The sequence below is a fragment of the Sabethes cyaneus genome, chromosome 2 (assembly GCF_943734655.1).
Source record: "Sabethes cyaneus chromosome 2, idSabCyanKW18_F2, whole genome shotgun sequence".
Classification (NCBI taxonomy): domain Eukaryota; kingdom Metazoa; phylum Arthropoda; class Insecta; order Diptera; family Culicidae; genus Sabethes; species Sabethes cyaneus.
In genome coordinates, this window is record NC_071354.1 from 136,858,710 (window position 1) to 136,876,640 (window position 17,931).

At 37.5% G+C, this 17,931-nt stretch overlaps 1 protein-coding gene across 1 annotated transcript in view; it reads right to left on the minus strand.

Annotated features, from left to right (window-relative positions):
• Window positions 1–9,945: 9,945 nt before the first annotated feature.
• Window positions 9,946–17,931, minus strand: part of LOC128737565 (LIM/homeobox protein lim-6) — a 28,418-nt gene continuing 20,432 nt past the window's right edge. The window contains exons 2-4 of the mRNA XM_053832235.1: window positions 16,263–16,467; window positions 12,417–13,102; window positions 9,946–10,247 (exon numbers count right to left, since the gene is read on the minus strand). Coding sequence (XP_053688210.1) covers window positions 9,946–10,247; window positions 12,417–13,102; window positions 16,263–16,467 — 1,193 coding nt within the window. The remainder of the gene's footprint in view (window positions 10,248–12,416; window positions 13,103–16,262; window positions 16,468–17,931) is intronic.

The following is a 17,931-nucleotide window of genomic DNA, read 5'->3' on the forward strand; positions in this document are numbered from 1 at the left end:
TAGGTTTCATTTAATAATTTTCATTACAGTATTTGCGGCACACTACACTCGGTTGATCAATATCTCAATATTAAGCTCACAGACATCAGCGTTACAGATCCGGAGAAATACCCCCATATGCTATCAGTAAAGAATTGTTTTATTAGAGGTTCAGTTGTTCGATATGTCCAGCTTCCGGGCGACGAAGTAGACACACAGTTGCTACAAGATGCTGCGCGGAAAGAAGCGGTTACTAGTGTTAGATAAGTACCAGTTGTCTATTGGACGCCAAATTTACGGAAAGTAGACAAGTAATTTATTGCGTGAAAAAGGGAAATTTACACTTTAAGGTATATATCTATATCTTTTTACTCAACTGTTCATTCTCCTAAACTGCGTTTTCAGTTATAATTGCAAATATAGTTACTTTGATTTCACTGATCTACGAGGTTCTGCCTGTCTTTTAAATTTCTTATATTTCTTTATTTAATACTGAACTGAGACAAAAATCTTGTAGCTCATACGTTTTTAGACGTTCAGAAAAAACTGCGTACGGAACTCTCGGATTTCGACCGATATAAGCCTATATTCTCAGGATATTCATCCATATATTGGATGTTTCTGTTCACATGCATCTGGAAAAATATCTGGTGTAGTTTTTACAAAGTAAACCCTAGGTGCTACATTCCGTTATCGAAACTTGACCATCAGTTTTTATACGACAGATTTCGCAGAGGGAGGTTCTATTTCGACTTACTTCTACCAGCCGAGAGCTGTTCTGCCGATACCCGCATATCAGTCCCATAACGTAAACCACTATGCTGAGGAAAAGACTATTGTCAGGGTGTCGATTTCCTGGAAAATCAGGGAATATCAGGGAATTCATTTTTGGATCAGGGAAATCAGGGAATATCAGGGAATTTCGAAATTCAATCAGGGAAATTTTGTTTACCCGGCAATATTGTTGATCAACTTTCGAATCAAATCAATTTTCGTGTCAAATATACGCAGATTGATCGGTTGAATTAAAACTTGTTACATGTCTAGTGGCGATTCGATTATCTTTCAGTTTGCCGTAAATTTTTTATTTGTTTTGCGCCGTACAATTGTCAGACTTCACTCGCTGTAGTGCTCGAAATCGGCAATGGCAGGTCTCACGCACTTCACGGTGCAGACATCAAGAGCACAAAGCGGGATACATACTGTTATTTACACGCGATCTACAGCGTTTTCACCAATTGCAGAATTTTACACTCAGAAGTCCCAAGCATTGATCATCTTCCTTCAGTGTCCATGATTCATGTTCGTTAAGGGTTACCGGGAGCATTAACGTTCTGTAGAATTTGCGTTTATGCGAGTTGGCAACCTTCGGGACTGGTTCAGCTGGTTACGTAATACGCAGAAAGCTTACATGTTTCTCTGTTCTGACGTGATCCGCAGTGAGCATGCGACTCTTGGCCTGGTTCTTCTCATTTGTCATTTTCTGGCATTCGACATCAAACAAGCTGTTACACTCACCCTTACTCTGCGAGACGAGTGACGTAACTAATTTGGAGTCATCGCAAATGAGGTGACAATTGTCGCCTAGGTGACACGGTTTGTCACTTAGGTGACACGGGGTTGTTACCTAGGTGACACGGTTGTCACCTAGGTGACAGCACTCAATTCGACTCGCCGTGGCGAGTCACGGCGAGTGACAATTGTCGTATTGAGTCACGTGACTCGCGGAATAAGGGTGATTGTCTTCCCCACGCCGTGCCTATCACTTCCCTCGTAGTTGTTGGCGCTATGGCGGATCCTCCACAGCCTACTTACGTCTTATTCCTTTTCGTCCTGCTGTTCTGCGATTCGTTGATCAAGCTTTCTGGTGTACTCCACTGCAACGTCATATGCCGTAAACCGCTAGATGTTGAAATGCGACATCCTCTCAGTGCGAGCCTTCGCCGATTTCGATAGCCTTGCGTGAATCTTACGTCGAGATAGTGGTCAAAGTCGCTAAGAAAAGACTGTATATTGTGACTTCCAAAAAGTTTTGACCGTTTAACACGATCGATCTGGGAGCTAGAGTCTTGAATTTTCAAGTCGTGCGCACCCCATAAATCATTTCGAACCTGTCATAGAATTCGTCCCTAGCAAAGCAAAGCAAAGTCTTGAGCATTAACCGTCACTAGACATTATCCTTCTTTATCGACAGACTTCGCAGCCTACTGTTAGAGTACAGGAAAATTACGGGGTCAGTGCAATGATCCTACTGATTCCGTCTAACAAAAACCAGCTAGCCGAGATTCGAACACAACTGGCTTGTTAGAACAGCATCGTACCTCGAAGCTAACTGGGCGGTTCAATTCGTCCCTAGTACCATCGAATTTATCATTTGTTGGTGACTGTACGTTGATTAAGCTGTAGTTGAAGAATTTGCCTTAATTCTCAACACCCATATACGGTCATCGGACCGAACGGCCGGCCACCGAACTACCTTCGAGTCAATGTTGCTTTCAAGCCTCGATAGTTGCAATCCGAAATCATGACACACAGCTTTAGTCTTAACTGTCCACCATTGAGGGTTAAAATATTTGCCATTTGGACATTTTCCAATAATATATCTAGCTAAAGTTTTGCCGTATCTCGAAGCCAGCAAAACGCACATTTTTGTACCAAAAATCTTTGGGGAATCAGCTCCTTAACCCCATGCTTTTTGCAGCAAAGATAACAAGCTGGAACTTCCAGGAAAGTTTTGTTTTAGTTTAACTGAAAACTCGCAGACATGTGTCCACCTTCCAGCGGTAAAGTTACTAGTTTGAGCTGACTGAAAATTAGCAAGATTTGTTATGTTTACACGGCTGTAATTTTTTTGTATGTAACATCTAAGCTTTGTGCAAAAACAGGTCGATTAGATTATTTCTCAATCTTTGTTTCTTTGGATTCAAGTTGATACCTCAAACATAACTGTCCCTCGATACTCGATAGAAGAGGGCGTTTTCGAAACGTTGGTAAGAAATAGGTTAAGAATCTTTGATATGTGTTCGTAAAACATGAAGAAATCTAGCTTTAGTTTTCAGCAGCTCGCATAAGCTATGCTAAAGGATTAAAAACTTAAGCCAGAAATCACCCAAATAAGCTTGATATTTGAGTTTTGAGGGTCAGGGAAAAATATTTGAAGCATCAGGGAAAATCAGGGAAAGTCAGGGAATTTTATTTTTGGATTTGAGTCGACACCCTGATTGTAATTATTACAATAAATTGTTTGTTATTTATTTCGTGTTACGCGTAATAATACTTACCATATCTGCGCAATTTTTTTGTTTTCTATCATGACTTAATCATTGCAACTAAAATTGAAAGTTAGTTTTAATATTTTGTTGCAGAAAACAATGATTGAAACAGGTGGGAGTGATATGCGGGTACTTCTAACATGAAGCTAAAATATACTCGCATACCAGTCCCATACCCGGGTTATTGATATTGTTATAATAACTTTAACAATTATAAACAAATTTTTGCGAAGCCGGTGATATTTGATTCATGATTTTTTCTAGTTTTGATCCATCATACTATTTGGCCATTAAACGAAATACGGTTCCCGGAATTCCGGTATTCAAAATTCCGAAAGAATACCTGGTATGCGTAGAAAACTAGTTGTATTGCAATTCGCCGAAAATATTAGTCATGTGGGTAATAACAGTCTTGAAATTTATAGATTGGACTTTTTCGTATAAAGATATGAAGCGGCCACTCCGGAGTAGATTCCTGTGGGGTCAAAGATAAGCTTTCAAGCTTCAATATAAAATCTAGCAATATGGATATCAAAGTTCTTGGAATAGGTCCAACAAGCCATCTTTTGACGTTTCAAAATGTTTTGAATTGTTATATAGAAACTGGTCTCTACAGGATCAGAAGTGATAGTTCAGAATACAAGATAAAGCTTAATAATTAGACCATTCGCTATACTGCAGAAACATGTTCCGAAATGATTATTCGGAACTAAACTGTCCATAAGTCAATCAAAGCCTAGGTGCTGCATTCCGTTTTCGAAACTGGACTGTCGACAGACTTCGCATAATTGATACTTGCGGGGCTAGTGCTACGATCTTATTGATTCTAACAGCCACCGCCAGCTGAGATTCTAACATACGACGACTGGCTTATTTGACCAGCGTTGTATCTCAGGTTCATTCGGGAGGTCTGCCCAAAACTGCCCATATCGTTTCCAAATGACAAAAAAGATTCACTAAATAAGAAAAGAAAAGAAATGTCAATGTCACCGTTTAGTTCTACAAGCTGATTAGATTTACTAAACCAATTTTAATATGGTCTAAGGATCAGTACGGGCCATCCATGGACCTACGAGAGCCGATCCCGGTAATGGTAAATTCGATTTTGAATAACTGATTTTCTTTTATATATTACTAGCTGACCCGACAAGCTTCGTATTGCCACAAATTAATCTGTGTTGTACATAAATCATGAATCTCGGATGATCTTTGTAACAATCTCGAATTTTGCAAGCCCCCCAGTGGGCGGCGCTTCCGACGGCGGGTCACCGGCAACACTCGCGACCGTCTCGTCCTGAATGATCTAGTGTTACTATAGATAGTTTTTGTGGTCTTGTATTGACTAATGTTTTATGGAAGAGTCTCGAATTTCTCGAGTTCGATTAGTTTTTGAGTTTCGCAAAAATTTCTGTTTTATTTGTATGAGAGTCCATATCCCTCTACCACAGGGGTGAGAGGTCTCTAACTATCGTAAAATGAATTCAAGACTCCAAAATCTCCCACATGCCAAATTTGGTTCCATTTGATTGATTAGTTCTCGAGATAAGAGGAAATTTGCATTTCATTTGTATGGAAGCCCACCCTCTTAAAGGGGAGATGGGCCATTACTCGCTTTCTAAAGAAGAGAGGGGTCTCAATTCACCATAGAAAAAAATCTTGCGTCCAAAACCACTTACATGTCTAATTTGATTCCATTTGGTTGATTAGTTCTCGAGTTATGAGGAAATTTGTTTTTCATTTGTATAGGAGCCCACCCCCTCTTAAAGTGGGAAAATCCATAGAAAATATACCATAGAAAATATTCTTGCCTACAAAAACACCCACATGATAAATTTGGTTCCATTTGCTTGATTAGTTCTAGAGTTATGAGGAAATTTGTATTTCGTTTGTATGAGAGCCCCCCCCCCTCTTAAAAAGGTAAGGGGTCCTATTCATCATAGAAAAAATGGTTGCATCCAAAAACACCCACGTGCCAAATATGGTTCCATTTGCTTGATTAGTTCTCGAATTATGAGGAAATTTGTATTTTATTTGTGTAGAAGCACCCCCTCTTAAAGTTGGGAGGGGTCCTAATTCACCATAGAAAATATTTTTGCCTCCAGAAACCTCCACATGCCAAATTTGGTTCTATTTGCTTGATTAGTTCTCGAGTTATGAGGAAATTTGAATTTCATTTGTATAGGAGCCCCCCCTCCTAAAGTGGGGAGGGGTCCCAATTCATCATAGAAAAAAATTTTGTCTCCAAAAACACCCATGTGCCAAATTTTGTTCCATTTGCTTGATTAGCTCTCGAGTTATGAGGAAATTTGTATTTCGTTTGTACAGGAGCCCCCCCCTCTTAAAGTTGGGAGGGGTCCCAATTCACCATAGAAAATGTTTTTGCCCTCGAAAACTTTCACATGCCAAATTTGGTTTCATTTGCTTGATTAGCTCTCGAGTTATGAGGAAATTTGTATTTCATTTGTATAGGAGCCCTCCCTCCTAAAGTGAGGAGGGGTCCCAGTTTATCATAGAAAAAATTTTTGTCTCCAAAAACACCCACGTGTCAAATTTGGTTCCATTTGCTTGATTAGTTCTCGAGTTATGAGGAAAATTGTGTTTCTTTGGTACAGGAGCCCCCCTCTTAAAGTGGGGAGGGGTCCTAATTTACTATAGAAAATATTCTTGCCCTCGAAAACCTTCACATGCCAAATTTGGTTCCATTTGCTTGATTAGTTCTCGAGTTATGAGGAAATTTGTATGGAAGCCCCCCCTTTTAAAGAGGAGAGGAGTTATAATTCCCCTTATAAAGAGCGGAGGGGTCTCAATTTACCATAGAATAAATTCTTGTCACCGGAAACACCCACATGCCAAATTTTGTTGTATTTGCTTGATTAGTTGTCGAGTAATGCAGAAATTTGTGTTTCATTTGTATGGGAGCCCCCCCTCTTAGTGGGGGGAGGGGTTTCTAACCATCACTAAAACCTTTCCTGGCCCCAAAAAACCTCTACATGCATATTTTCATGCCGATTGGTTCAGTAGTTTTCGATTCTATAAGGAACATACAGACAGACAGACAGAAATCCTTCTTTATAGGTATAGAAAAAAGGGCCCAGATTTTCAATTTCAAGACTACTGATAACCACATGGCTGATATATTTTCAACACAAGCGGCTGCTCAGCTTATACCGGAAACCCTTCCGTAATTGTCAATTATGACCAAATATTATAATAAATCAAAACTAGATAAGTGTGCGAGTCAAATGCCATCAGTGCCGTTCAAATTGGATGTAAATTGGGAAAGTTATGATCATATTAAATTATGGGACTGGTTTGCGGGTACTTTCAATATGGGACCACACGACTTTGGTATTTTTTTGTACTTTGTAGAAATAAACAGGTCAATTTCAATATATTTATAAAAAGTACACTAAAAATAAAGACTAATTATCTGCCGTGAATCGCATAACAGTCCCATTTATATAGGAAACTCCATAGAAAATGGGACTGATATGCGATTCACGGCAGATTCACTTAACTCAAAAACGGTGAAAATCGATATGGGACTCATATGCGAGTATGGGCAGTGTTCTGTATAATCAGTCAGTAACTGACTCTGTTGTTTAGCGGCATCTTGATATTCATCCTGGCTATAGAGCTATAGACTATAGAGCTAAACAGAATGCTGCGTCAACGCGTCCGTCAGCGTTATTGTGACAGTTTTCCCATGGGTTTACTGTCAAATTGACGCTGACGACTGCGTTGACGCAGCGTTCTGATTGGGCCTTAAGGTGGAAAGAAATATCGTATAACAAATGGATATCATCATTGGCGGTGAGAAATTTTTCCTTCTTCCATAAGAGAGTTAGCGTAGTCTTGTCCCGCCTACAAGCTTGTTTAACACCCCTTTCCAGTTCGGCGTATCGTTGACGGGCAGCTGTCTTAGCCCGCTATGGTTCGCGATCGCTCAATGCTGGCAGGGATGGTTCGATCACTTTGACTCAATTCTAATCTTTTGACAGTATCGTTTCAGCCGAGCAAAATTTGACAAAGTTGTATATGGGATCTAATGTCCCTATACAACTTTGTCAAACTAGTTATTATCTAAAATTTTGCTGAAGAAAGTTCTTCTGTATCTTTTATGGTTACGATGCTACAATGCTAGTACCTCATTAGTAATTAAGTGAACGTTCATGTCGTAATGTCCCATAAAATAAAACGGTCGAAAAAATCCAAACGAAATTAACGCTAGTTGAGCCAATGCAGATAAGCTTCTTCCGTGCCTAGAATGTTTTTGGACTCGTTCTAATTTGAGGGCGTGCGATACGTGATAAGGTGCCCATACTGGTGCTGCATACACTCAAGTACTTTTTTTACACGGTTTGTTTTTTCGAATATTAAGAACGGGGCAACTTAGGGGCCATTCATTTATTTCTGAATACATTTGAGAGAGGCCCGACATTCGTCACGTATTTTGTAAATGGTCCCTAAGTTGCACCGTTCTTGAGTAATCGAAAAAAACAAACCGTGTAAAAAAAAGACTTGAGTGTACTCAAATATACTCCGTACCAATCGTACCAATGAGCAATACAGTACAGTGACTTAAGAGCATATACGGCTGTAATAAATGCTGTATTGCAACGAATGGCACCCAGAACAGAAAAAGCAGCAGTTAATGCTACATGCTCATTGAACCACAGTATGTTATCTAATATCACACCTAAGTGACGTATGGAATTTACCCGCGCAAGAACGGTCGAGCCAATCTTGTATGGGAACTCAGTAGTAGTTAGGCAGTGAGTAAAAGATATTACCTTACATTTTTTAATGTTTACAGTCATACCGTTTTCGTCACGTCACATGCGAGGTCGCATATCGTACGTACAGAATAAAAATACAGAAACTTCCTCCTGAAGTGACGATGAATGTTGGTGAGGTTTCATGGTCAACCTGAATAAAAGCTTTTTATCCGGTGAGATATGATTCCATCCATTCAACTATCCAACTAGGGAAACCAAGATGGGCAAGTTTGTCGATTTTTGTAATCAGTGTGCGGAACAAGGTTGAAAACCTTCAAAAAATCTAATAAATTGAATCTACGTAGGACGGAATTCAACTGCAGGGAACAACGTGCTGGTATATAAGCCATTGTCGTTGTAGAATGACGTTCGACGTAACTATGTTGAAACTCGCTGATCAAAGGTTTTGCAGCATTGATCAGGAAACGATGGACGACTGTTTCGAAGACTTTAGCAAGTAAGACTTTTAGCAAGGCAACAAAGTCTCGATATTCCACGATAGTTACCAATGAGTTAAATGCTTCCTGCATTGTGAATTGGGACCATTTTAGCAGTTTTCTAAACGGACAGCAACGTGTAGTCAGCAAGGGAACGATTGAAAATCAAATATATCGGTGCAGCATGGTGTCTATGGTATAGGCATGGTACACCTTTTTCGTGACATTACAACTCAAAAAAATGGTATCATTTCATCCATCTGAAATACAAAATAACTGCAAAATTACATCCAAACTATTTTTGGAATGGATTCAGCATATATTCCTTTGTAAGTTGTTCGAAAGCAAGTAGCGCACTATAGCAGCATTTTTAAAAATATCACGAGAAATCAGTTAATTCTTGTAAATTTCATTTATTTTCGATACACGTTTTATAAAGCTTCCGAAAATGTTGAAATACCAGTTAAGGCAGTTTTGAAAGGTTCAAATATTGCCCAAACATGGAAAAATAAGTAACAATGCTAAAAGCAACTTTTTACAAAATGTCTGATTGGTATACCGGCCCGCGGAATGTGTCATATGAAGGATGCAAATCCAAGTCGTCTTGATTACCAGTTGTCTTGATTAAGTGTACTAATTATCAAGTTTATCGAACTAGTATATACCGTGGCAAACATTTCTATCGATTGCAAAGAACAAAATTAAGCCACTCAAGCCACCAGCTAGGAAGAAAGCGGACATGCATGGTTTTATATTTGCACAACTGATTTTCAAAAATTTATTTTGAACTAGCCGGTTGATCATAAAACTGCCAACATGATAATTCTAAAAATATATAGATGCAATAATCAAATTTGCTCACGTGGGTAAAACCTTTTGTTATCGTTATTGTAATCAGGGGTTGGGTTTCTTAATGCAAAGAAAAAACGAGATTGATAAAGAATTAATCCTACTTTTTTATTTTCTCTAAAGGTTTCCATTGCTTTTAGGAAATTTCTGATTCTGCAATGATTCTCTTCTCGCATGACCTAATTTTGCAGAATTTGTTTGAAAAACATACCTATGAAACAATAATTTGAAATAAATAATAACTGTCATAAATCTGCAATACGTAAGTATTTTACAATTACAATATTTACTACAGATAATTTTGCAGTGTTTTTTCACGAGAAAAATAGCATCGAATCATATTTCTTGTTGCTGACTATGCGCTCGCGCAAACGACATAAGTTACTAAACGAAAACGATAAATCTTACATAAATAATGTTACATTGTATTGACTAGTATATAACCACAGACTATTCTGTGAAATAATGCTCTCTGTTGTATTTAGTGAGAAGTTGTTCATGCGTTGTTTCAGTCCATGGAAGTAACAGAATCTAATGCCTACATCGTGCTCTGTGCCGGATTTGGAGATGGTGTGGCAAACTTTACATCACCCTTTTGCACGTCAGTGGACTACCGTTGGGTCATCTTGATCATTGCTCGATAGCCGTCGCGTTGAAATATGAATTCTGCATCAGATAAAGTTTGTCGATGTGTGTAATGCTGTTTCCGGATAGCAACCCGTTAATGTTGTTATTATTGTGATTGACTAAATTGGTACCGGTATTGTTTTGGGCACTATTGCTGCTATTATTACTGCTTCCATTCAAATTTGTATGAATGTCTAGATTTTGCAATGACATAGTGTCTGAGGTTCCTTCATCCAAGTTGTCAAAGCTTTCATCAAGGGAAATGTCGCTGCTACACATACTGCCATCTGAGTTTTCTGGGAAATCTGAAATAAGGTAAACGATTAATTTCAGTTAGTTCAATGTGTGTGTACTTATCGTAAAATATACTGATTGTATATGCGTAACATTCCATCTGGAAAAAGTAAATTAAATTTGCTCCATTTTATCGAAACATATCACATATTCTGTTTAGTATTAAAAAGTTTCAGAAATATGTGCGGAGCGCATGGAAGTATAATTTTCTACTCTTAACTATCGTTAATAAAGACTAAAAAAATGCTGTGCAACTTTAAATTTCTCACACTTTTGTGTATTTACTGATAACTAATAGCAATAAAACTTTATTTATGTGTATTCGACGTATCCGTGGCGTATAAAATCATAGCTGTTCCATGTAAATTTAGATGGAATTTGTTCGGTAAAGAACAATTTAAGAAACAATATCTGCAATTCAGAGCAATATCTGAATCTGTAACGCTTACTTCCGGCGTCCTGCAAGGATCTGTGCTTAGTCCTTTGCTTTTCACACTATAGATTGAAGATCTTCCGGAAGTGATTAGACATTGTCATATTCAAATGTTTGCTGACGATGTCCTGTATACTGTATTTATCATGATTCCACTACAGCTGTGGCCCTTGAACGTGTGTCGGTGGGCATGTAACAACTCGCTCAGTATCAACCTAATGAAAACGAAAGCCATATAATACCTCAACGGAACTACGAAGAATGTATATCGCTGTTGCAGTTGAAAACCGTAATAATCGACGTGTGACATTCGGTTTTATTCTTGTTCTGTGTGTCGCAATTACATCGCACGTGGTGCACTGTGATCGCACATTCTTGGTTTTCACCTGCAACAGCAATATCTAGTTTTCTGATAATGCGAATAATTTGGGAATCATATTTTAAAGTAACCTTCGTTGGGATAAAACAGTATCGCGCCAATGTGGTAAAATTTACCATGTTCGATTTTTCGCAGTGCACTAAACTCAAGCTTGACGCTGGTATTACCGCAGTTTATCTTTGGATTTTCATTTTCGGAAATACCTTCTTGGATGTCCCTTTCGAAGGGTTTATGCATTGAGAACGTGCATTTATCTCCAAAGAATAATTTAGCACCAAGATCCATCGTACCTCTACGACAGGCTGACAGTTCAGGACTTCGCACACGGAGTTATACAGTTCCTCCCAACCACATGTTGCTTGATCTGAATAATGCTGAATTAGACTTTTTCTTTTATTTACCCGTTAATGACTAAAAAGATTTGTCTGCGTCTACGGCATGTATGTAATAAACTAAACAACACTAAATTTCTAAGCTTTTGTTGTAATATGATCAAAGGTAAAACGTAAAACGTTAACTTTGCGTTCCTGCGGTTAGTTTACACTGATCGACTTGATGGATGGTTTTTCAATGTCGTATATTTCGATAAATTAGATTTAGAGGAATTAGTTAGCAGTAAGGCACTTTTGAGCCAAATCTTTTAATATTTTTTAATAGCTGCCAACGAGCTCTTCAACCCATTTGAAAGGTATATCCCTCAAGTTGTTTAAAAAATATTTTCTGTCATTTTGGTTATTGTCTAAATTAATTACAGCCATAAATGTGTAGGTGTTATTGTTTCACGGTTCCACTATTCCCCAATAGACAGGAAGAGTGAGAGGACGAGTTGTTAACATTAAGACACATTTTTTAAATGATAGAGAATAGCCTAGAGGTGGTGCTATTTATTGTGTCCATAGAAAATATATTTTTTGTAATGGTTCAAAACTCCGTCTAATTTTACTATATTCATATTTAATAATAATAGTGGTGTTTAAAATATCATATACATTAACATATTGTTAACTCTTATTATTATGTGATGTGATGTAGTTAATTTAATTTGGATTTAAAATGCATTTTATTGTTGCAATTGTTGTGCTGAACATGATGCAATAGAGTTTACTTAAAGAGCGGCAAAACTAATTTTTCTTGTGAAATGAAATGAAATGTTAATATATTTGTCGCAAGCTACAATACATGAAGTAGGTTCACAAACTTCACTTTCCAGAGAAAATATGGATCTTTAATGCTTTATGGTCAAGTTATTTCCGTTAACTGTTCATGCAGTATTGACTACTTTTCCTTATCAATTTTATAGGTGAACTGAATTTACGACAGCACATAACGAAATTTTTACGTTCCGTTTACGATAAATAAATAATTTACCTGGTGAGTAGGGTAGGTTTGGATTCAGTGGTTGACTTGTAGATCCGTACGTTCCTTCCACGCTCAGATAGTGACCGTGATCGCTGCTGGGAGATTCGAGTTTGACAGATTTTTCATCCTTATCGGAGTGATTCTTGTCGCCATCGTTACTGCTCTGACCGGTTTTACTTTTTCGAGAAATTTTTTTCATTTTTGCCCGCTGGTTCTGAAACCACACTTGAACTACTCGAACCGACAAACCGGTATCTTTGGCTAGCGCTTCTCGAACTTTTCGACAAGGTTTCGGAGACACATCGAATGAAGCTTTGAACTGCCTTCGTTGGGCAGAAGTTAGTATCGTTCGGGGTCGCTTGGGCCCACGACGACCATCACGCGAACGTATCCCGTCCTCCAACAAGTAATCATCCTCTCCGTATGGGTTATGATGTGGATGCAGTGCATGTAGATTATTGTACATATCCTTCTCCAAGTCGAGCTGGCAAATGAGCTTGCCACTTCGTAACGAAAATGGTTCTCCTTTTTGTAATGGTCTATTGCAGGTATAACAGAGGAAACAATTCAAATGATAGACTAGATTTTTTGCCCGCATTACCATTTCGTTGGGCGCTATTCGTTCACCACAACCATAACAGTCACGGGACACGGTTTGATGCTGCTGTTGTTGTAGCGGCGGAAGGCCATAGATTCTTAAAATAAGAAATAGATAAAATTATATATTAGGAAACGCTGGCAGGTTGATCAGGTTTGCTGCAAGTCTAAGGTCAAATAGCTTTGTCGCGTTGATCGGTTGATATGAGTGTGAGGAAGGTAAAATGTGAAAATAAGATTGTATAAACTGATAAGAAAAGTGGATCTCAGTTCCACTTCAGCTTATGCGTCTCATTTGTACGTAATTATTTAGTGATATTGAAAAAAGTACCGTGTTTATTATTTCAATATAGTTGTATCTGTTTTAACTATTTGCTTTGATTATAGATTGATAGGATTTGTTTTGCATTAGTGAAAGGAAAGTTGTCGATAGTTAGAACTACGGCACGGTGCATATGGTTACGCCTGTGATCGGTTTAAAGAATCGTTTTCCTGTCATACTTTTCATGTTTACTCATCATTTTTGAAGAAAATGTATAAGTATTAGAAAAATTCTATGCTGAAAATTTCCGACATTTAAGTACGGATAATAAACAGCAGTTCGCTCACTCTATAGCGATATTTCAAAAATAATGAAGTGACGGTATCACAATGATCGTAATGATAATTTCCATACAGAACAAAATCGTTTATCAATTAGACCGTAACCTCCATAACATGTCTGTGAAAATGTTGAATTTTGAATGCCAAATACCTAATATAATAATTGTGCTTATTGTCAATTTTTTTGTCAAAGAAAGTTCGTGGACTTTAGACAGTGTCTAATTTCGTCTGCTGATAGCTGATTGTCTAATGATATGCAATACCTATGTATATATTAAAAACTTTTAGAGAAAAGAATCATTGCACCAGTACATTATTTTGCTGCTGAAATCTATTTTTTTGACGCCCTGAAACATTTAATATTTGCCTTTGTGCATTCATCCAGTTATTCTCAATAATTGTTTGGCATTTTCGAGCTCATTTCCTTGATCACAATCAAAGCTTTATTTTCATTTCATCGGTAATTTTACCTATCGATTCGATATTTTGTTAATAGCCTTCAGATCTTTACTTTGATTCATAAATCAATTAGCAAGAATTGGCCGCTAGAAGTGCATTTCTGAATCTCTGCAATTGTTATTCTCAGGCAACTATGAATACCGTCCATATCCGAATACATACTTCAATATACAAATTTTCAATTTTTTCGCCCAGTGATAGTAAAAAACAACCTCCTCATTTGCTTCGCCGTACAGCATCTCACATGAAATAATCTCCGCACTTGACAACCTATACATGCAAATTTCTACTACATCAACTTTCGTTCGTTGGGCTATCTTTAAGTGGGCTACGTTTTAATCGGGCTCCCGTTAATTGGGCTATAGCCCATCTAAAACGAAGTCAAACGTCATTTCTGACAGTGTATTTTTTCTTCCGTGGGGTTCTTGAATGAACTATTTCATATGCAGAAAATAATTTATTTAGAAAATATTAAAATTAATTAAACGGAATACAGTTGAATCATATCGTAATCTGCCCATTTTTAAGCTTGACCCTTCCAATTTTAACATCACGGCGAAACAATTAAAAATGTCTATATATTTTTTTTTTGAAACGATGGTTCTACAATTGATGAAGGGACGGTAGGGGAAAGAAATGAAAATTTTTGGTGAAGGAGGGAAGAGCGGAAAGGAAGGGGGGGGGGGGGGGGGTATTGGTAGCTATGCTTGACAAGTAGTCATTTTGACTCCTACCTTTTGTCCAATGCTGGAAGGTGCATGAGTCGAACCAAGCTGTAATCTGAGATTATAACCGGATTCGAACCCACAACACCCTCCAGGGCATGTGGTTCGCTGGTACTTGTACCTTTGAACCATAGAGGCGCTGGACTGGTTCAAAGGTACAAGTACCAGCGAACCACATGCCCTGGAGGGTGTTGTGGGTTCGAATCCGGTTATAATCTCAGATTACAGCTTGGTTCGACTCATGCACCTTCCAGCATTGGACAAAAGGTAGGAGTCAAAATGACTACTTGTCAAGCATAGCTACCAATACCCCCCCCCCCCCCTTCCTTTCCGCTCTTCCCTCCTTCACCAAAAAATTTTCATTTCTTTCCCCTACCGTCCCTTCATCAATTGTAGAACCATCGTTTCAAAAAAAAAAAAAATATTAAATATATGTATGACCTCATTCCAAGGTCAAGACTAAAATCTTGAGATTAGTCTATGTCTATATATGTTAACATTGTCGTATTAAATGCTACTTTTTACTTGTTAAACAATCTAGAAATAAATTTCAATAATGAAAAGATTAAATTTCGCTTCGATTCCGTGTTTAATAAGTGTATATATTTTTATAAACCTTCCTGCGACGGGTTCGACAAAAACAATCGATGTATCCCTCGGTTTCGACAGCTCAGCCCAATTAACGAAAGTCTTTCACTAAGTGGGCTATGAGCTTAGTGCAATTAGCGAAAGTTGACTGTATTAGGTTAAAAAAATCAACCCCCCTCCCTTAGGTATGCCACCGAGAAAAACTCATAGCACAGTGAATTACATATACCCGGAAAACTGTTATTTCCCATACCCGAACAACTTTATGCAAATTATCGTAACGATCGGTGTAGTAGTTTTTGAATCTATAGTGGACAGACATACAGACAGCAGACATTGCCATTTATATAATAGAATATTAGAAAGTTGTATTCAAGTTTTAAAATCAACAAATTCTATCAGTTTACTGCTAATTGTTTTAGAAAAAGAGTTCAACGGTGTATTTGTTATGAACTCCTATTAAATGTGTGAAGGACTGCACATGAATGAAAAAGAGAAACATGAAAACCATAGATATTTTTGCAACACCCATAAAGATTAAGGCGTCGTTGCTTACCCCGTCCTTCTTTTCCGCAACAAAAAGAAATTGTTTCGTAATCTTCCCGGTTGTGGAAGGCGTGATATGGTTTTCTTTCGCATCATTTTACTATGAGTTGTGATATACCTCGATAATAACGATAAACTTTTCAGATTGTTTTTCCATCAAACTTTTTCTCAGCAAATTGTGTATCGAAGAACGAGCGAAGTTGATGTAAAGATTTTACTAGAATTGTTGGATGGAGAGAAAAAAAAGTCTATTGTGCAGCGTGCATAATGAGTGGTGGGTGTGCTGCGGTTTTTGTTTGGGTAAAATATTAATTTCATAACGGATTATTCTGCTTACCGGTAGTAATCGTCTTTACAGTACACTTTGGTGTTTTTTGTGAAGCAGGACTGGTTTAGTTGGATGTGGCAGATGCAGCAGAGAAGGCATTGCTCGTGCCAGTACTGATCCGGAGCTATCTTCATAAAATACCGGTCTTTGATTTTTTGGCCACATCCTTCGCAGATTTCTTGCGTTTTTTCACTCTTAATTGTTCCAACAATGTCTGCAAGGCAAAAAAGTACAGTTAGTGGTAAAATATAACACAAAAATCTGATTTATTCACCATAACAGTGGAAGAAACTTTATTATTCTGTTAAATTATTCCGTTTCAAATAGAATCGGACTTTCATGATGACAATGATAATTAATAAATTTTCAAAGAGATCTATAAATCAAAGAGAATTCGAGTCTACAAGTGGGCTGAAATAAGATCTAAAAAAATATTTTATATTTTCACTTTTAAGTGTCTCCGCGCATTCCTTTTCTATTATTATTGCTGGAAAAGCTATATTATTTTGATATTGTCACAACAGTGTCAATCGATTCAAGAAGCGTGCAATAGGAAATTTGTTCGTGTGACATATTTCAAACTAATTATTTTTTTTAACGATTTTGAACAATTGCTGGTGCAATGACTAAACGGCTCAAGATGATCCTCTCCGATTTGAATAAAGCATTCAAAATGTCTTCAGTGAAGGAAATGATTTGTTTTTCACACGTCTAACACTATTTTTTTGTTATTTTCGCACAAAATAAGCCTTTTCTGGATATATTCAAAGTAATAGAAAAATTATGAAGAACTTTCCTAAATGGAGCAATCATCCGAAAATAGGGTTTTAGTTGAATTTTTTTTTGTTATTTTTCAGGTTTCATTTAATTACATTATTAATTAGCTAACTCATAGATTAAAACGGGGTGCTTACACCCCGTCGTTCAAACTTTTCTTAAATTTTCATGAGATATAAAGAAGCACAGCGATGAAAATCTAATGTATTAATATACCCCCATCCGGGGTGACATTGTACCACGGGAGTGAGATTGTGCCAAAAATCAACAATGTTTGTTTACAAAAATAGATTAGATCTATGCAAACTGATGGCTCAAATTCAAGATGATTTAAAACATAACACATTTATTCATAACGTGGAATGGAACAAAAATAATATCAGCGAACTGTTTGGCTTTGGCCAAACTTGATATAATTTGATGAATGTTCCTTATAGCATTTTTTCTCAGCTTTCCGTTGGTGGTCTTAAAATTAAAATCGGTTGAGGGTATCATGGCGAAAACGGTGTTTTTTTGATAAAATCCAACATGGCGGCCAAATCCAAGATGGCCGTCGATTTTTGTTTCACTTCGTTTATAAACCCTATCTCCCCTCCTTACAAAACCGTGTCGTTTGTAGTTTGTTTCATAGCAAATTTTGGAAATATCACAATAAAATTATATGAAAATTGTGAACCTTGCTACAAATAACTGGTTGTTTTATTCAGTGAGTGCCATTGCACACCTAATTTTATGAATGTTTCTTGTAGCATTTTTTCAGATTTCTGTTGGTGGTCTCAAAATTGAAATCGGTTGGGGGGATCATGGAGAAAACGGCGATTTTTTTATATAATCCAATATGGCGACCAAATCCAAGATGGCCGCAAAAAAAATTTGTTACTCCATTTGAAAGCCCTGTTCT